The sequence below is a fragment of the Pleurodeles waltl genome, chromosome 7 (assembly GCF_031143425.1).
Source record: "Pleurodeles waltl isolate 20211129_DDA chromosome 7, aPleWal1.hap1.20221129, whole genome shotgun sequence".
NCBI classification, from domain to species: domain Eukaryota; kingdom Metazoa; phylum Chordata; class Amphibia; order Caudata; family Salamandridae; genus Pleurodeles; species Pleurodeles waltl.
The window spans coordinates 1,348,288,550-1,348,309,536 of NC_090446.1; the positions used below are offsets into that span (position 1 = coordinate 1,348,288,550).

Genomic DNA, 20,987 nt, shown 5'->3' on the forward strand with positions numbered 1-20,987 from the left:
CTTTGCTGACGTCAGGGAGCCCCCATTTCTAGAAGCAGCATCTGAGAACAGCGCTCCCTCTCCCTCCCACTTGGCAGCACAGACGCCGGTTCCTTCCCTACACCCCGACTAATGTGCTTCTGCCGGCCTGTAGGAGGCACTGTGGGAATGAAAGCATGTGGCGTATGATGGGAGGGTTTAAGGCGTGATGAATCCGGGCATGAGCATGACAGAAAAAAGTACAGGGCCTCTAGTGCTCATCTGAATGCCTGTGCTGACGTGGCATTATCCAGTGGCCTCCTGCCACATGTCTCTAAGTTCTCCTCTCCCTGATCCCACCTGGTCAGCTGACAGAGCAGGGAAGGGAGGCGGTTACCAAAGCAAGGTGCCTGGACAGTGCTCGCCACCCTGTCTCCATGGGTGCAGGTGTGTCTGCAAATAACGGAGAAAATAAGGACAAACAAAATACAATATGTGTTTGGCTTTGTGGCTTTCCAAAACATCTGCCGAGCCTGCTATTTCCTTGATAGAGCCCAACGTGCGCTCTAGAACCCATGAAAGGCGGCAGATTGAGGATGCTTGTGTCAACCGTGCTGTGCAAGGTCCTCACACTGCCCCTAGGCTCCCCGCACTTTCTGTCCATGTGCTTCAAGCTCCTCACACAGTGCCTGGCTTCTCACAAGGTCTCCATGCTCCTCACGTTGTCTGTTCATAGCCATGAAGCTCCTCTAACTCTCCGTGCATTGCTGAGCAAGCTTCTCACCCTAGATCCGAACTCCTCACACTCCACTGTGCTCCAGGTTCCTCACACTCTCCGGGCAAGGCTGAGCAAGCTTTTCACACTGTGCCCACTGCTTCAAACTACTCAGGCAGTGCCATGCTCCCTACACTGCCAGACGTTTCTGACGCTGTCCCCAAGCTCCTCATACTCTGTCCATGTGCTGCCGAGCTCTCCGGTCTTTTAACAAGCTCCTTAAACTGTCTGCAAGCTCCCCACACGGTCCTCATGTGTCAAACTCCTCACACCTTTCGTACAAGCCTGACCTAGCTTCTTGCCTCTGCCTCAAAGACCCACGCGCGTTGGCATGAATGCTCATCAGTGTCCGTGCACATAAAGCTCCTAACGCTCGTCATCTACAGCTGAGTTAACTTCTCGCGCTGTCCCCAAGCTCCACTGCCGGTCAATTTGTGGCAGGCCTCTCACACTATGACCATGCACCCCAAACTCCTCACATGCTCGCTCTATCCATGTGGGTCAAGCTCCTCACACATTCACTGAACGTAGGGGCATATTTACAACAAAGTGGCACATCGTTCCCAATGCGCCACTTTACTTGCATCTCCCCAGTCTCACCTAACCACACCATAGTTGTGCAGTATTTACAATATGGTGCACCATGACGGTCATTAAACCAATAGCATCAACATTTTGACACTACTGTGGCGCTTTGCTGCACTAGAGTAAAAAATGTTGATGCTAGTGGAGCAAAGTGCAAGGAGGCCCATTGATTAAAATGGATGCGTCATTTTAACGTCTGCTCTGAGCAGGCGTTAAAAATGACGGAACAAATGGCGCAGTGAAATGTTGTAAATTTTACTTCGTCAGTTTTTCAGGCCTCCCTATGTCTGAACCCTCCCCTTGTATAGAATATGCCTGGTGCAGGCATAAGGTGGCACAAGGATTTACAAAGTAGAGGAATTCAAGCAGTGCGCCACTTTGTAAACACGGCACAGGATAAAGGCCTCCTTAACGCCACCTTAGCGTTAAAAAAAAAAAAAATGATGACACTAGTGTGGCACTAGGTGGCGCCAGGGGCTTGTAAATATGCCCCTTAGTTTCATGCTTTCTTTCAAGTGGGATTTCTCCCAGTGGTTTCAAAGCGTGTTCAAACGGGTGGAAACTTGGGAAGGTGTGACTGGACCTTGCCAAGAGCATATAAGTCACTCCACTCCACACCTGCAACGTGCCCTACAAACATATATGTTACGCAGAAACAATCTGCACTGGGCATCCGGCCTGTCCTGAAGGAGAAAGGGCCCCTACGAGGGAATGGTGAGGCCCGGCAGTTTCCTGGATGGTGGCTGAGGCCTGTCTCTTGCTTTCCTCAGAAAAGAGGTGTTTGTTACTCGGCCTTCATTGTCGCTCTCCCTCTTTCCCCCGAGGCAGGATTCAGAAGAATAACGGCAGTGTCCCGCTTTCAGGTCGCTCGGAACACTTCTGTCTCAAGTAACTGGCCTGACCAGTTTTGTGAAAATTGAAACCGCATAATTCCACAAGGGCAAGTATGCAGGTTGTGTTAGGAGAGGCCAAGTCGGTCCGCCTCTCCCACCCTTTGGTCCCTCAAGGCACTTACAACCAAGGGAGTAGCCAACAAAATAAAAATAATCCCATTTTGAACTAAAGTTTGATGGCACCAATCAGAGCGAAGCAAGTGAGCCCAACCCTCCCTAGAAGTGCTCCTTTGTCACTTCCAACGAAGCATCTATCCAATCATCCTTACATCCACCCACTGATATCCATTAATTTACCTTTACATTCTGTCATCCATTTATTCTTTCAACCATTATTCAATTTTTCCCTTTTCCATGCGTCCACTCTGTCCATCCATCCATTCATTCACACTGCCATCCATACAAACACTCTGCCGTCCATCCTTCCATCTAGCCACCCTGCCATCTATTCATCCACCCTCTCTGCCATCAGTCCATCCATTCATCTATCCATCACCTGCCATCCACCCTTCCACTCGACCATCCATCCGACCATTCACTATGCCATCCATTCACTCTGCAGTTCATCCATCCATTCTGCCATCCATTAATCCATCCATTATACATTCATCCACTCTGACACCTACCCACACATTCGTCCATTTATCTGTCCACTCCGCCATCATTTTACTTGTCTTTTTACCCACTCATTATCCTTTTACTCTTCCATCCTTTTACCTGTCCAGCCACCTTCCCATTCATCCCTTTACTCTGCCATCCTTTCACCTATCGATTCACCTATCCCTTCACTCATACTTTCACCCGCTCATCCATCTACCCACTTACTCATTCACCCTCTCATCAATACATCCTTTCACCCTCCCTTTCATTCAATATTCCTTCTATCTTTCCCTCTCCTATTTGCCCATTATCCGCTCCTCTTTCCTCTTGCTACCCTTCTATTGACGTATTCCGTTGTTGCAGTATTTATCAGCTTTTGTCTAGCGAGTTGCAGACAGAAGAGACTCAAAGAACCCCACCCCTGCTGAAACTGCATTAGCGGGGGTTCGGGATACCTCTGCTTACAACAGGCACTCAGAGTGGGCACAGGCAGGGCTGCAAATTACCTCTTGGTCCCTCCTCACTCTTTCTGCCATCACCCCGCACTTCCTGTCTCTTTATCCCAGCCTGTAGGCTGTTTTCGCTCTTTGTCCGTGCCTCCTTGTCTTTCTCCTTCTTTCTCTCTTTACTGCCTTCCTGTCTCTTGCTAGAAGTCTCAGGATGAAAAGTTTGTTATGGGCCAAACAATGAGTACTGGTGTCCACCACGCGCAGCCACCGGCACACGCCAGGCACTGACCGCAGCGCATACAGGCAAATTGTGCATTAATTATAGAGTCAGGTGGTTTTGTAGAAGTTATCGATGTGATGGGAAGAAATAAATTGTGAGCTTGTTGATTTGGGGAGTGAGCAGCACACTGTGTGGCCTGATGAAAGCCTGGTCAGTCTCGTTTGCCAGTGATAGGGCTTACCAAGACCATAGTTAAAGATTTTCTAAAAAAAAACCTAAAATGTCTATTACTCTATATTTTTGGTAAATTTACAGAGGGCTTAATACACCAAGATGCACTCCAAGTCAGAGATTCCATGAGCTAGAGTGCTGATTAGTCATGGGGCCCGATAAGAGAGGTAGTCTGGTTGTCGATTTTACCGCCAGTAGATGGGGCTTCCCGGCTTCCCCAGCAGTCTAAAATTGTGTGCTTTCTGTGCAAAGCAATCTGCCTTGGCTTCAGTTCCTTTATCTGCCTAAAATCAGAATGCCTACACCAGGACACAAGGCCTAAACAAGTATTTGCAATTTAATGGGTCTCAAAATTGCTCGAGTTAGAGCTATTACCGTTGTAAACTCCTAACTGGACTTTTCTTGCCCATAAATTGAAAATGAAAAGTAAAACAGATTCACATAAAGGAGCCAATTCAAAGCGCCATGCCATAAGCGTGAGCGCGAAGGAGACACACAAAAGGAAAAAGAAGTTTGCTCTCAGTCAAATGTGTCAGCAAAAGTGCAATTAGCCATGTAACACGGTCGATGTCCAAGGCAGTAACGAAACCGCCCCAAGGAGGGACAACGTAAAGCATTTACCAATTATAACAAAGGATTTTTGAAGGGGCAAGCCCATGAACAAGCGATTGTGATGGGCGTGGTTAAAAGTCCAAATAGATGACAACACGTCAGAAAAGTAGCGCTTGCAGGCTGCTATGCTCAACCTAATAAAGGAGTGGGGGGGCTAACCAAGTTAGGCAGTATGCAAATTACGTCATGGTGCGTAACATCACAGTGCTCCATCATGCCATCACAGGAAGTGATATCACACCCAAGCACATTATGAGATTTAACAAATGAGATTGTGTGTCTGGTTTGTGCCAAAATCATGCTGCAACCAAACACAATATGTGGCCCTCAATTTATACATTTATTTTGTTAAAACTCTGCCACAATGAAGTTCGTAACAAGGAGAAATGCAGCAGCAGTCTATTCTGTTTAATTGGTTGCAAAGTCTAAATTTTAAAATATCCTATGGGGTTAAGGCACTTGCTGCAGCGATCTTTGTGTGCCCAGTAATTCACAGGGAACAATAATAACGGTACGATAACTCATTTGCTGGAGTCACCTGTATTTTCCCTAGTAACAGATTTAAATCAACTTAGCCTAGATGGTTAATGTGTCTCCTGCAAAGCATCTGCAGATGACAGATCTTTATTTTGTCTCCCTAAGTCACTGAGTTAATGCTTTTAACACCAAAATGGTTTTGTTACTTGCAGTTTGTAATCCTTCCGGTATAGCACAGCAAGCTATAAAGGACATGTGACTGCTACACCCTGTAACCCTCACTGTCTTATTTAACACATCTTGTACAATGATTTACACATTTATAGAAATTGTCAATGTATGTGTACATCTGAAGTAAATTGCTCTGACACTCTGCATTGGGAAGAGCAGCGCTGTATTAGAAATGAAACAAAATAGTGGTATTTAAATTGTTATTTGTCTAAATAATGGGCCAGACCAACACATCTGACATTCTTTTAGTGCATGCATATCTCTTACAAAGGGGCTGAACACCGTAAAAAGTATGCCTCTCTTAAATATTTGTGAAGTGATAACAAGCTGTGCAACTTTGTTTCCCCTCCCCTGCAGCTGCATCTAGGTGTGAGAATCAGATAGATCCCAGTCAGGACAGTGGAACAAAAGGAGGCCTGATGGCCCCTTAAATTAGGCCATTGTTATAGGCCCAGCGGGAGTGTGAAACATGAAAGCCCTCTGCTGCTTGGCTTGCACTTTGCTGCTCGAAATGAGAGCAGACAAGTTGCAGGCCCTGTGGTATCTGAAAATTACACCGGGACATGTTCAGCATACTTCAGTGGGGCCCACTTCTTGCAGGGTGGATGGCGTCACCCCTGTGAAAACCCCCCCACTTGTGCCCTGGCCGAGACTAGGGCTTTAAGTGGGATGCAACAGGGAGGAAGGTCTATAGGGGCGTTACATTATAGACGTTGTTTTCAAATCAGCAATCATTTCAAAAGAGGATACACATTTTAGGATAAAGCCAGACAAGTTATGGCTTGAATCTTAAAGAGTCTTCAAGCATAGTGTCTATAATAAATATAAATGCACGATATTATTCACCAATGATGTTTCTTTATAAAAGGAGCTGTGTCCAGAGACCCTATATTGTCAGTCAACACAATGGAAATCAATAGCTAAAGACTTCCTTTAAACATATTTGAGATGGAGAGAATAAAACAAGAGTGTTGGAGGCGCTGCATTCTGGTTGGCTGAGGCTGGGCCTTAGCCAGGCAGAGCTCACCACTCCTGTCATGGTTAGGTGATAAAACTCACTGTATAACCTGCGCTCGCCCTTGGATAGCATGGCACAGAGCAGCCAGGATTATCTCAGCAGCAATGTATAAAGCAACATATACCACACAACAATTACGCTGAGCGCCACAAAAGAGACTTCACACGAGGTGTACGTAAACAAGGTTTGTATTCAACACACACATTAATTAACACAGCATAGTTTTCATGTAACTGGGCATGAATCACCATTTGAAACAACACTAGCAGTACTAGGCCCAACTGTGTTAAAACAACATGTGCATACTGCACATGTGAGAAAAAAAATTACATTCCCTCCCAGCACCTACATGAGGTGGCAAACATTGTCAGCACGCGACCCACCCTAGCGATTACCCCAATTCAATTACACACAGTCCTAGGGTGCACCCCGGTTCACAACAATAGCAGCAATATGTACATACAGAGCAATGTAACATTTTCAATTAGCTCAGCGGCCTGGGCTCAACCGTGTAAGTCCTCTGGCAAGAATTAACGTGTCTGGGAACACCATGGTATGGTGTAACAATCACCATTAATCGCTCCCACACACTTACTCCGCACCGCCAAGCAGTGCCACAATATCAGGCGGCTCATAAAGGACACACTCACATACACTCACTCTCAGCACCCAAATGTGGCGCACTGATATCCATCAGGTTAGCTGTCACTGCGCCCGCAGCCCCCCCCCCCCGGGCCCCAAATCCATCCTTCACCCTCCGACTGGCCCTATTTCCCCACCTCTCACTAGCTGAAGATGCAAACATCCTTTCCCCAGGTGCTAGGCCGCACACTGCCGGAGTCACACTTGTTCAGGCACTCGGGCACAGTATGGGGGGAAAGGAAGAGACACCAGCGGAGCAAACAGTCAATGAATGGAGGTTTGGCCGCCACTTTGGCAGTTCACTGAGAGGTCTCTGCACCGGGCCGTGCGGTGAGGGCCCAGGTCTGCAGAGCCCAGGTGAAGGGTCATTGGAAGACACCTGCTGGTCACAGTGGCACCCAGCAGAGCAGGCACTCTTATACACAATAGTTAACAGATTCCGCACCTCCCTGGGAGGAGGTGCCATGACTTGATAAGCCCCAGAGGGTCCCAGTTGCACATGAAGAGATACCAATCCGCACCTGCTGGGGATGTGCTTTCCCCAGCCTCCAGTGAAATGGAGTTTCAATTAAAAGGCATCAAAAGAGAGTTTTTAGAACAGAGGAATGCCCACTTCTTAGAAGTGGCATTTCTAGAGCATTGCTGACAAAACCGCCTTTACCACGGGAAGGGGTTTGTCCTTGTGAATTCAAGGATAGTAAACATCAGGAGGCTGCTCCATTGCAATCCACTATTGTAGTTCAGGATCAATTGTAACATATCCCCATGTTAAGCTATGGGGAGAACGGCTCATGTGTAGTGAAAACACACGTGGGTATTCTTTCACTACATGAGCACATGTGCCCTGGCGCACGCACAAGCCTGCAGGGGCAGGCTGGAAACAAGTTAAAGGACACCACACTGGTGAAAGTGTGCCAGTTCAGGCCTGCTGCAACAGGCCAAGTACATAGGGGCAAAACAGTGTGCATATGCCCACACACTGGTCAGTTTCACTTTCCTGGCATGGGTAGGAAGGCGCGTGCACTTTCACACTGTATTCTTCGTGGGAAAGCACCGAGGGCCCCAACGGCACTTAGAGAATCAGCAAAACCATGTAGAAAAGGCAAAAAGTTTGGGGAAATGCTACCTCAGCGTGTCAGTTCTAATAAGGAGTAACTGTTTTTTAAAAGCAGTGTGTGCGTTAGTCTATTTTCTAATAAGCACAATAGTCTTTATGAAATCTGCACAATTCTAACTGAAATGGAGTTGCTATTAAATAGGAGAAGGGACCAAGAGTACTGGTGTAAGCTGGATAGTGAATTGGTCAGGAAGAACATATTCCACAATTCAGGAGAACATAGGGGATAGGATATGATAGGTCAGCACAGGGCTGCTGACTTAGGGGCTTGGCAACCAAGTTTGAGTCTCTGTACTGGCGCAAAATTATGTGATTGTGGGCAAATCACTTAATCTCTCCATGCCAAAAAAAAACCAAACAAAACACGTTACCTTGTGTAATGTAACTTGGTCTCATATAAGGCGCTTAAATACCTTTGTTTCGAGATTGCACTATATAGTACTACAAAAAAAAGAAACAACTGTGTCTTTGCTCTCTTGTTGTCAGGACGGTTCAGACCCACCTTGGTCTCTGGATAGCCGGAGAGAGCCTCTGCCTTTCCTTTGCAAATATGATTCTCCTATCCAGTCCTTTTCGCCTTGATTTGGTACTCAAAGTTTTGCTTTTCCCATTATGAATGGAGGGCCACATGTACCAGAATGTAAAATTGTACAAAAAATGTTTATTTGTGAACCGAAAAAGGACATTTCCTGGGGCCCTGAAGGTGCAGCTCCTTCAGTGCCACACTGGATGACGCTACAATGGGAATACAACAGGTTAACCGAGAGGGTCATTGTTCTGAAAAAATAAACCAGCTCATAGTTTCACCCCAAGCCCATATCTCATGTCCCACTTTCCAAGGCCAGTAATCATTAACTGATAGCAAAGTCCAAAACCACGGCAGTACTTTCCCACCTCTACCTATGTCGTCAATCCCTGGCTACCACAATCAAACATTTTAAACTGCAAAAATGACACCATAAGCATTCTCAAAACAAGGCAACCCTAGTTGGGGCTCTCATTCTAAACACATCAGACTATTAAAATGACCTCAGTTATTCATTATTTATAAAGCTACATAGAATGCGAACCCACCCCAAGAATGCATCAGTACTCTATACAGTCATGATACTAAAAACACATACAATCAATGTTTAACAAACAATTTCACAGAGATGGAAATAAACTACAACCTTGTACCATACTTCAGAGAACTCAAAAAGTACAGTGAGAAAATATGTGGTTCTGCTTTGCAAGGAAGACGTCTGAGTAGAAGACCGCTGACAAGGTGGTGCTTTTCACACTAGATTATGAGGATGAACCCTGGGGTAACTAATGTGCGACGGTCCTGTTGGAAGACTCACCAGCCCAGATTCTGAATAGTTAACTCAATTAGTAGTGGTGGAGCAATTGGATTTAGCCAATGGTGGTGGAACAATTGGATCCATCCAATGGTGGTGGAACAATTGGATCTAGCCGAAGCCCGCATCAGTGATTATGAAAGCATTCAGAAAAATAAAGTAGGCAAAAGCACGACAAAGCATGAAATGAACCTGTGGCCTTAAAAACATAAGATGAAAAATCAACTGATATTAAGTGAGTGCCTTCCCGGTGCATCAAAATCTAACGTTTACACATCTCTATCTGGCTCAGGTGAAATTGGTGTATTTAGGTACCAGTTTCTGCCACAAACTTTTCACATAAAGTACCCTAACGCGAGACCTTCAAAAGAAAATAAATTCACACATGTGAATATGACAGTCTTGTTGAGGAGACTAGATCCTGCAAGCTTGGAGCACCCTCATCCCAGAGTGTAGTGACCACCAAAGGTATGGAACCAGATAAAGCTCTCTGTCTTTTCAGCAAGGTTGTAACTAGGGGGCACATCCCCCTCACTGTCCCACCTCACCCTCCAAAGGCACAGTTATCAGTGTATTCCTTAGAAAATATTTTAGCTATAAACTGATTGCTGTGCCATGAAGCTTCCTCAAAGCAGCATGTTGCACTGAACAACTCACCAGCATCTAAGTAAATGTAATTGATTTGCATCAGCACCTACACTGCAATGCTGACAGGAGCCCCAGTGATGCGGCGATCCCAGCATCTCCAGCTACGCTATTAACTTTCAAGTGCCAGAGATGTACAGACACAAAGTACCCATCCATCAAAACTTAAAGACCCGATACAGGTCTGTTCTGCTTGTCTGGTCCAATTTACAGATTTCTGACAAGCTTTCCAAAGTGCTGAAGAGAAACACCTTTTCCATCTAAATCAGTGGTCCTCAAACTTTTTAATACTGCGCCCCCTGTGTATAAAAAAATGATTGCACCCCAGAATTTCTCAATTATTCTATTAAATTGACAATGTTTAAATATGTCTACACTTATTTAAACATTGCAGTTATGATGCCCCTTTTAAAAATACAATCTAATACATGATTACCAAACATAATATTCTGGTTACCTAGGCTTTAGTAATGTGTCAAATTAGCCACAGTGTGATTATCAGAAAATAAGGGGAGGCATTCAGTAAATATTTAGAATCCCTTTCCTTTTGACACATACTCCCAGACAAATATAAATGATAAATGCAACTTTTGGCCAGAGTCTGTCACAACCCCCTGGGATCAGTTACGGCCCCTCAGGGGGTGCCCATCCCCAGTTTCAAGATCCCTGATCTAAAGTGTGATGAGCATGGCGCAGGTACTGTTTCTGGATTGTACCATGCTTTCAAGCAATATGTAACTTCTAGAAGTAGCAATTGCTGATCATGAAGACCCATAGGGTTGGAAAAGAATCTTTCCCATACTAGGTGTGCACTGCCATGTGGTTGATTCTACTCATCCCTATCTGACAATCAGCATTGGTGGTCTGTTAATTCGCAGGAATTAAGGTGACCTGCACACATTTTTTTCTCACTAATAGACCTCATCTCCTTGACTCTTATTTATTAAAGGCATTTGTTGTGGTTTTTGAAGACTACCCTAGACTAAAAAGAAAAGGTCACCTTACACTGTAGATCACATCTAGACACAAAAGATAGCACTTAAAATGAGTATTCACTCTGTTTTATAAGCATTTCTTGGGTTGGCAGAAAAAGGAGCTGAGGTCAGGAAGATACATTAATTTTCCAAAAGCCACTTGCTTGAGTGAAGTGGGAAAGCTGCAGTAAGAACTTTGGTCTCCAAGTTTTACAGTCAGTGAATGAATCCATAGATCACCCATTTTCCTACTTCTGGGAATCTTCCTGGAAGACTGTCCTGTACAGCATTTGTACTCTCTCCCACAACCCTATATACCTTGAACTCAAGTTGACTCTTAAAATTCCAGGTATCTTCAATCTCTACTACAGTCTATTCCCTCATCCTTTATGATAGGCGGATTACTCTGGGGTGTGAATATGATGCATTTATGACAGTAATTAGCTCCTGGGCAAGTGGTCATGGGTGACTAAGTAAAGGCTTCTATGAAAGAAATGTCTTTAAGCTAGGAAACATGTCAAAAGATGGAAACGAGCTCAGCATTTGAAAAGATGGTCTTTATTTTATGTTACATGCTTATTCACTTCCACTAGTTACAAGGTCTCATAACGGATTCAAAACCTGAGCTCCCACTTGTGGTTCTGGAAATCACACTGACCAGAGACAACAAAGTCTATGTAGATTGTATTTTGTTCTGTTTAGTAATGTTTTCAGGTGAATCAAGCTGGATAGAGGCCAGCGACGTTGAAAGAGGCAATGGTATTGCCTACAAACTAGAGGATACAAAACCGGCAACTCTGTAATATGATCCAATATTGCCAAGTGGTTCTGATGAGATACTGAACCAGGAGGCCAAAGGCTTAGTGGTTTGTAATGTCACCAGAACCCCAAGATGGCACTATAAGAAAGTACTTGTATTGGAACTAGTTATGTATTTTTATATTGCATGTTTATATTGGGGTAGTTAGCTTTGAAAACAAAAAGCTGTTTTCTTCAAAGTGCAGCTAACAATGGGCACTGATTGGAATTAGATTGCTTGGGATTTGTTTACCTTTCCTGAATAAACTGCTAATAAAGCAGTAGGAAATGGTGAGGATCAGTGGATTTGGGCAAGTCTGTAGCTGCAGTGTTTGCAGAATAATTATGGATTTACTGTATTTGTTGCATAATTTATCATATAATTTGTAAAATGTGCAGATTATCAAAACTGTTATTTCTATCTCAAATAGATAAATCTAATACTGACAATGTGTTGCACAATTTAATTTTTTTTGCCACATAATTTAGATAACCTTGCCACATAATTGATCCTTTGTAATACTTAATCATAGTAGTCCGACAATGTTAAAGCTCAGCAAATTGTTTTCGGGGGCTGTCCTTATGATCATGAAATGTGTATTTCACAGGCAACCATAACATAGTTCTTATATTTCACAGTTCCTCGTGAAATATCGATTTTTATACCACTACATTTTGTGCAATAACAGCACCAAAACACGTAATGTATTGAATGGTGGTCAGCTAGATCCCACAATGTAAGGCACTGTGTGTATGGGTTTGTGTGTTGCAGAACTCTGCCCTTGATTGTGTTTTCTATAGCAAACATATGTCATTAACACTATATTATTAAGGTGCACATTTTAATGTTCATATGCTCCCTTTGGCTGAGGTCGTCCTTGCACACGCTATCTCGCTAGTATCGTATTCTGACGATACCCAACTTATTTTTTCGGTGAGCCATGCAAAGGACGATCGACCTCCCTCTTTTGGCTCCTGCATTACGGATATAGCTAATTGGATGAGCCGTTCAGCTCTGAAACTCAATAGGGAGAAAACAGAGCTCCTGATTCTAGGTAGCCCTTCTCTAAATATGATAAATCTGGAATGGCCTAGACTTAAGCGCCCCACCAACACCAAAGTCGGAGGTAAAAAGTCTAGGCGCTTGGGTGGACAAAGACTGGACCATGAACACCAAAACAACAAAAGTGGCTGCTACCTGCTTCGGGATGTTGAGAGCTCTTAGAAAAATGTTATACCTTCTCCCCGTCCCTGTCCAAAAGACTAGCAGTCTAAGCACTCATTCTGGCACGACTAGACTATGGAAATGTGCTACATTTGGGCGCTCCCAACTCAACAGTTGACATATTACAAGTGGTGCAGAATGCTCCTGCCCGTCTTCTATGTAACAACTCTAAATTTCACTCTGCCCGACAAGCTCTGAAGTCGCTACACTGGCTGCCGGCTGCTCAAAGAATTAAATTTAAATCCCTATGCATTGCTCGCAGATCACTTACCCAGACGGGTCCCAAGATTGGGAATGCATGGATCCCTCCTTATATGCCTACAAGACACTTGCATTCTTCCAACGCCTGCCCAGCTATGGTTCTGCCGAGCCAGAGAGCGAGAAGAGGCGGACAATCTTTCCTGTGCAATGTTTCCAAGTTATGGAATTCTATACATAGTACCTTGCAGACTGGTGAATTTGACTTGCCATTCCACAAACAGCTAAAGACACAATCTGTTCGCACAATCTTGTTGATCGCCTGGCTCTGATGGCAGATGTCTAACTTGGTCACTGCTGTGTAATGTATAGTACACTATAGCGCGGGATGCCCTAGGGCAGCTATGCGTTCTATAAGTGCCAAATACAATACAATAAAATATCATACATTACCATACAAAGAACAGTTCAAGAATGACATAGTAAACAGTACTAATTGCACAGTCCTACATGTAGTGCAAAGTTTGATGAGGGCTGAGTGTGGCTGCTACTGACGGCTGACCATGTCAATGAAGTGTGATATCACAAGACCCTAAATCTAAAGGATGGAAAGTATATCTCAGTTTGGGAGCCAAAAGAGCCTGCTTCTTAGGACTAGGTAGCCCTTGCCAGGCCAATGGGTTATAATGCTTTACCATCACATGTATACACAGGAAGTGGTTTGTTGGATGAATACGAGCAGTGCTGGATTGAACTGATGGGAAAACTCCACGTCTCAATAGGCCAGTCAGCCTTGTTATGGAATTCAATCAAGCAATCAATCAGTATTTGTAAAGCGCAGCTACTCAACCGTGAGGGTCTCAAGGCGCCTGGGGAGCGGGGGAGGGGGAGGGGCAGGGGCCTCATCTGAAGAGCCACGTCTTGAGGTTCTTCCTGAAGATGGTGACCGACGGTCTTTGTCTGAGGTGCAAGGGGAGGTTGTTCCATCTCTTTGCTGCAGTGTATGTGAAAGACAGTCCTCCAGCAGTGGTTTTGCGGATGGGAGGGACAGTGGCCAGGGCCAACTACGCGGAGTGGAGAGATCTGGCGGGCGTGTGGAAGGCGACGAGGTGGTTCAGGTAAGCTGGTCCTGCGTTGTGTATGGCCTTGTATGTGTGGGTGAGATGTTTGAAGGTGATTCGCTTCTCGATCGGTAGCCAGTTCATCAGGTACCAGCAGTGGGTATGGCCAACGATGCCATGGGATTGGAACATGGATAACGGGATAGCTAAGCGATAGTCACAGCACATAGGTCACAGGGCGAACCTCAGCAAGAGATCAGGAAGATGATCTGCCACAGCTGCTGGGACAAAGTTGTTGTAGACGAATGTTTTATATGAGTAGGGATGGTCATAGACCAGGAGTAGGTAGTCACTCTGAAGCATATACTTGAGAGAGCCTAATGAAAGCTGGCTCGAGGAGTCCTAGCGGAAGTTCGAGAAAACGCAGCCTCTATAATCGCAGTCAGTCATGGACACCTGTAGAGAATGAGTAACTCAGCTAGCAGCGCATTCGGGTACTAGTGCACTAAGCGCGAAGTGAAACGTGCAAGTTGTATAGGAGTTCCCTAATTAAGCTGCTCCGGGTCAGCTCCGTGGAGATGCATTTATTAAAACAATGATAAGTACGCACACAGAAAGCCACAGTGTGTCGAGATCACGAGCGCGCATATGTCAGCTACACAGTCTCAACACTACTATTGCGCGAGATGTATGGAAAGCAATGTAACATGAGCACGGCTGAAGAGAAAAACTCTGTCCACAAGCGAGACATTCAACTACCAGATAAAGTACTTCAGTTTGAGTCCATACGTCACACAGGGGGTCACAACCCACGGAGTCCGCTGGGCCACGCTTCGGCGTGACCTCAGACCACCCACCCACCCCCGGGGCTCAGGCACGTGCAAGCGGAGTGCCCCACGACTGAGAGCAGCGACGAGAGGGAGCTCTTACCGTCAGTAGCAGGGGCACCGCCGCGCCGAGGCTGGAGAGGGCGCGCGCCATCTGCGCGTGAAGTCTTCTCCCGGGCGCTGCCTCGGCGAGCCTGGGCCTGCTCCGGGCGGCTGCTCTCCTCGCGCTGGCCTGCCCTGGTCCTCCCTGTCCCGGGGAGCCGTACAGGTGCTGCCTGGCCGCCTCTCGCGCTCTCTCAGCTGAGCCGGCCGACTGGGGAGCGCAGCGTCGCCTCCGTGTGCCAGCCCCACCGAGGGAGGACTTTAACCTTCCGTTTTTTTCATTCTTCTGCTTGGGTCACCTCCCAGAGCCTAAGAGGAAGTAAAAATACAGAGCGAAACACACGCGCACAATTAAGCAAACAACATTTCTGTTTTGCAAATACCACCTCTGCCTTCTGTTAATAGACAATGAAGGGAGGTTCAGACCCTGCTAATCAGACATGGCATCATCTAAAGTTTTCATTATTTTTTTAATATCTGCATATTCATTAATGATTTCCTAGTTTCTGCATGTGAAACAGGTGGAACGAAGGCGGGGCCCAAAGGAAGACATACTTCTGCACCCTCTTCCCTAACTCCAAGACCCAAAGCTAACCGGCTATGTTTCCTGTGTTGTTTTTGCCCCAAAAGAGTACCAGCAGGCGGCTCACTGGGCTGGTGTGCCGGCTGCAGAGAGCTGTATGCCAGCTGTACATCACATATCGGACATCTCAGCAGATTCGTGTATGTGCTACAGGCGTGTGAGCTTCTGGGCAATCTACAGGTCACAGGTTACAACACCAATAGGACAGCTCAGCGTGTTTGCGCGCCTCCTGCAGTTTGTGTGGTTGGTCTAGTAAATAGAGATTGTCGGGTTGGTGCATCTGCTGCAAAAATTAAATTTGTTTCTTTCTGTACTTGTCGGTTGGTGCTTTTCCCAGTTTTATATTGTTATCTGATTTATTAAAGCCTATAAATGGCGGCTCTATTGACAAATGACAAATTGACTGACCTACCAGAATTCGAACATATAGGCAAAAGGTCATCAACTGATCCCTTCAGCAGCCATGGAATTCACTCAGAAGTGGGGGAAAGCTTAATGTTAATCTAATAGGCCCTGCTAAATAGTGCACCACCACTTGGAGCTTATTGCACCTTCTTGGTAGATACTCCTAACCACCATCCTCATCTTACCCTAACCACCCTCTCATTCAATAGGGCCTTCAATTGTCCTAAAAGCCCTTACATTTTTAACAACCATTTTCAACTCATTACTTGATTGCAGTTTTCATAGACGTGTGTCTGCTCTTGAGTAACATAGCTATGTATTGACCTGTCGGCGTATTCAATGGAAATTGATATAGGAACGTTGAGAAGGAACTTAATGGTAGGATGTTGCTGTAACCCCCGAGGGAGAGTGCTCACTGGCCAGATTCACATTTGCATAAAATTCATATTTGGCTAACTTGTATACTTTAATTGCTGTATAGTGGGAATAACAAAATGTAGTGTTCATCATTACATGATATGCTTTTCATAGAGCAACCGATGAACACAGTCAATCCTGCTTTAAAGACTGGTTGTGTGCAGTGCTTAATTTGTAAATAAAAACATGCCGATGCCAAAAGCCTTCCTCTTAAACACGTGGCTGCTTCATTTAAATGTGCGAGCACGGAAATCTGTGGCAATGTAATCCTGAAGCCATCTCGGGCCTCTTTAATCCATTTAATGCCACTCCCTGCCCCTTCAGCTCACTCTTGCAGCTTTCTGCCTTTGTGACGCTTTTTCGTTTTTCTCTTCCTCAATCTTTCCCATCTGTGTCTTTTGCTCGCAGCAAATGCTTAAGGCAGAAGACTTAGCGATGGCCCTCAAAAATAAGTGCCGGTGCTCAGCACCGGAAACAACAAGCACAAATTAAGCACTGGTTGGGTGACCTTTGCGTCCTCTTATCGTGTTTCTTCCTCCACTGGAGCATGGCCGCTTTACTTGTGTCCTTCCAATATTACTTTTCAGACACTTTTTTTTTTGGTTAGGCACTCCATGAGAGTGCATGTGTTTTCCAGCTGTCTCTCTCATGTACTTCTCTTTGCCCCTCCAATGGACTCCATGTTGTTCTTGTTTGAGTGCTTCTTCCCTCACCCCATCTGTGTTGTGCTAATTCTTGTGTGTCTTCTCCTGCATTGCTTTCTTTCCGGTGTGCATCTCTCCATTTCACATTGCCCTCACTCTTTCTCACCCGTGTGCTTGTTCCCCCACACTCCAGGTTGCTTTCTCTCGCCTGTGTTGTGTACTTCTCCTACAACCCTGTGTTGCTTCCATCCCTGCCCACTGTGATGATTTATCTCCAACTACACCGTCCGTGTTGCTTACTTCCCCACCCACCCACTTTTCTTTTTTTTAAACAAAAAACACTTTTGCATTACCCGTTTTTTCTTTACCAATCCAGCTTGGCAAAGTAAATAATAAGAAACAAAACACCTGTGTATTTTGTAAATGCGTACATGGTGCACACACCTACAAAATGCCACGGCTGCCTAGGCTGCATCATAGCACCTTTTTATTGCTTCCTTAGCCATGTTTCATAGCATCGCAAACAAAATATGACACAACCGATTGGCCGAAGGCGAGACCTATTGGCTTAGCCAGTGCTTGCTAATTGTCAGCTTGTGTGGGCTTTACTTCCATTTCTTGTGTTCTTCCCTCCCCTGGAGCACGGACGCATTACTTGTGTCCTTCTACTCCTCACTTTTGAAGCACTATATTTCTTTTTGGTGAAGCACTCCATGCGAACCTGTTTTCTCCAGCTGTCTCCCTGAGGTACTACTCTTTCCCCAGCTCCCACACCTGTATGCTTCTCCAAGACCCCTCCATTTTGTGCTTGCCCTTGTGTGATTCTCCCTCTACGTTGCCTGCATGCTCTTCCAGGAACTCCACATTCTTCTCGCTAGCCTGTGTGCTTCACTTCCCCCTGCCCTCTACATTCCTCTGTTATGTGTGTTGCTTCCCCCTGCCCTACGTATTGCTTTTTTTCACCCACACCCTCTGGGTTGATTCAAGCCCTGTGTTGCTCACCCCTTCTGTCCCTGTTTTGCTCACCCCTTCCATGTTGCTTCTTTACACACATAGCCCCCAGGTTGTTTCCTCCCACCTGCACCTCAAAAAAGAAAAAACACTTTTGCGCTACTTTTTTGTTTTAAATTACATTTCTAATTTCCATGCTTGTGTGTGCCTAAAAAATGACGTGGGCGGACACACCATTTCACTGTTTGTGTATACTCTTCAGCCATGCTGCACAACATCGGGGATACTATACAGCGTCGCTAAAAACTATTAGCAGAGAAAGTAGGTCCCAATGGTCTGACCTATTGGCTTAGCTAATGCTTGATTCCTCTGCGACTTTATGTTTGTTAATGTTACTGGAACCCACCCTTGTATATTTTGCTGCCTCTAATTTCTTGATCTCCCTTTGTCTCTGGTTTTATTTCAGAAGAACTAAAAATTTTGTTTCCACAACATAGGGCAACCTAAGACTTTTTTTCTTTCTATCATTCATTCTTTTCAAAAACTGAGTCCGGTGCGACGACGGAGTGAGGAATAGGTAAAATACTGACCCGGCCCGAGCTGGTTTTAGGACAGCTCCGCCAGTGCTCCAGTATACCGTTTGACATCTACCAGGGAGACAAGGGAAGGGAGTGGCCATTTACAGTAAAGGGCGAGGCGCGTGCACAGGACCAAGCAGGTGACGTGAAGCTGCGCGTGGGAATGCGTCCCACAGGTGCATTACGTTACACAAGAGGACTGGCTTGTAGGGAAATCGGTAGAGTTCACGGCAGGGTGTTGCCTCCCAATGCCGCTGTGGCCGAGTTGAAATCAGTCACCCACAGGAAATGTCTTAAAATAGACTGATAGACTGACTCCTATCCCCTGTGGAGAAAAAAAAGTAAATTTCCCTGTAGGCCTGTGCGAGAAGGGGTGGTTCTTCCTAAATGTACAAATAAAAAAAAAAACGATTTTATATACCCCATACAATCAGGGCGTTGTGTAACCTGACAATAAAGTACCTTTGAATACTTTTTATATTAGTACATGTTATTGAGGGCTCGCCTCTAATAGTGTCACTGGAATTATGCAGCCGGGATTTACAACATTTTGCGGGAGGGTTGACTAAATTATGCACCAAGTGAAGGCAATTTATGCGGTGCAATGTGGCGCATTTTGAAGCAGTATTCTTTCACTATTTTGTCATTTTACGCGTTAGCATTGTATAGGCGAAGCTTTTATCTCATTAATAACAACTTATCACATAAATACAGCAATCGCATAATTCCAGTGGACCTGCCTATAAGTGCTACCAGTTTTTTTTGACATGTTAGTTCAGTAAACTACAAATTGATGAAGAGACCAGTCTAGAATTAAATTGATCAAGTGAGTACAGCAGGGTTACCCTATAGTTCCACATCAACAGAACAAGTTTCTAGTACCGAGTTAATCTTTAACAGTTAACCTTTTTATCAAGTGTGCTGGTCCATTTTGTTCACCTGAAGTGAACCGGACTGTAACTACCAGAGTGTTCCAGCCGCTTCATAAAACGCAGGGGTCACCGTGTCTCAGTGACACAGTCATCCGGAAGCCCTAGGCAGATTGTGAACTGATGTCCACGGTCAAAATTTTAATCACAATTAGTCTAAAATGCGTAAACTTTGGTGTCCTATTTGTGCTTCAACAGAAATAGTAGCAATGTTTTTTTCCAAAGCGTCCGAAATTATAGCGTTGCAGTACAAGGAGGTCTCATATTGCTCCAAGTGTCAGTGCTTCCTTCCGTACTGTTGTTTCTTTCTTAGCCAATCAAATAACTCAACAAGTTCAGTGCTCGTAGTGTCATTTGTGTGATCTACAGGTCGCGAATTTGAAAAAGGAGCTCACATCCTTTTGGAGGTCCATACATCGAGTACTGTAAAAAATGTAGCATCTATTGTGTATAGTGCTTAGAAATGCCAATAGGATGCCAAAGAAAAACGTTGTATCGTGGCACTTTTAAGTTTGTGTTTAGCTTTATAAGTGTTATAACCCAATTACAAGAATGCAAAATAAAATAGACACAAATTTGGATTACAGGCGTGTCAGCTACCCGCATAAAGTGATCTACTACTGCCCCCCATTAAACGAATTATGGTTTCCACCATCAATACATACAGATCCAGACCACAATTGATTAATGATGATGGGTCATTAGCAGTGCCCATGGCAGGTGTGGAGTTAAAAATTTGAAGCTTGGAAGGTGTATTGGAAGAAGCATGACCGTAAAGTCCCAGAGCCCGATTTTTCAGTAAAAAACAGACAGTGAGTTTTTTTTAATCCGTCCCCAAAATATAAAAAAAATAGTTGTGATGGGAGAAGGGCAATATCTTATGAAATATGATGTCAGTGGAGAATGAGCCAGCGAGGTAAAGAGGAGCTGTTTCCTGGTAGTTTCGTCAGACTAGAACGCCAGTGTTGTAAAAAATAGAGCAGTTTTGTTTCAAATGCAACCTTATGGAGTACCGAAGGAATAGGGAAAACGGACAGGCCGTCTAAGACAAGGTGGATGAGGCTTTTTGTCCCTTCACAGCCACCATCTGCATGCTTGGAGGTTCTCACCCCTTAGAAACAGGTTTATCCCCATCTTTTCCATAAAGCCTCTTTGGTGGAAAACCTCCAAATCTCTTTGTTGAGTGGCTTTCATAGCCAGTCATGACCAGTATTACTGGATCACTGCTTTAAATCCACATTTACTACACCATTTCCCCCAAATTCCTTGGAGTAGATATGCACGCTTCCCTACAAGTCAGCCTTTGCACCCTCCCCTTTTCGGACTGCTGCTGTTGGTCCAATTTACTGTAAAATGTGTCACTCAGAATGTTTTCCATATATTCACTTGGGTAGTCCCAAAGCCCACCTTTACCCGGACTAAACAGTCTTTAGGCGCAATCCATTATTGATCAAAGTTTCTAGTCTAATGTGGTTTAAAAGGAACCATTATTCACTCCCTAT

The 20,987-nt window shown here is 45.0% G+C and overlaps 1 protein-coding gene across 1 annotated transcript in view; it reads right to left on the minus strand.

Moving 5' to 3' along the window:
• The window catches only part of PTPRH (protein tyrosine phosphatase receptor type H), a 634,102-nt gene extending 618,850 nt beyond the window's left edge, over positions 1-15,252 (minus strand). Inside the window, exon 1 of the mRNA XM_069200757.1 lies at positions 14,980-15,252. Coding sequence (XP_069056858.1) covers positions 14,980-15,030 — 51 coding nt within the window. The 5' untranslated portion in view covers positions 15,031-15,252. The remainder of the gene's footprint in view (positions 1-14,979) is intronic.
• Positions 15,253-20,987: the final 5,735 nt, after the last annotated feature.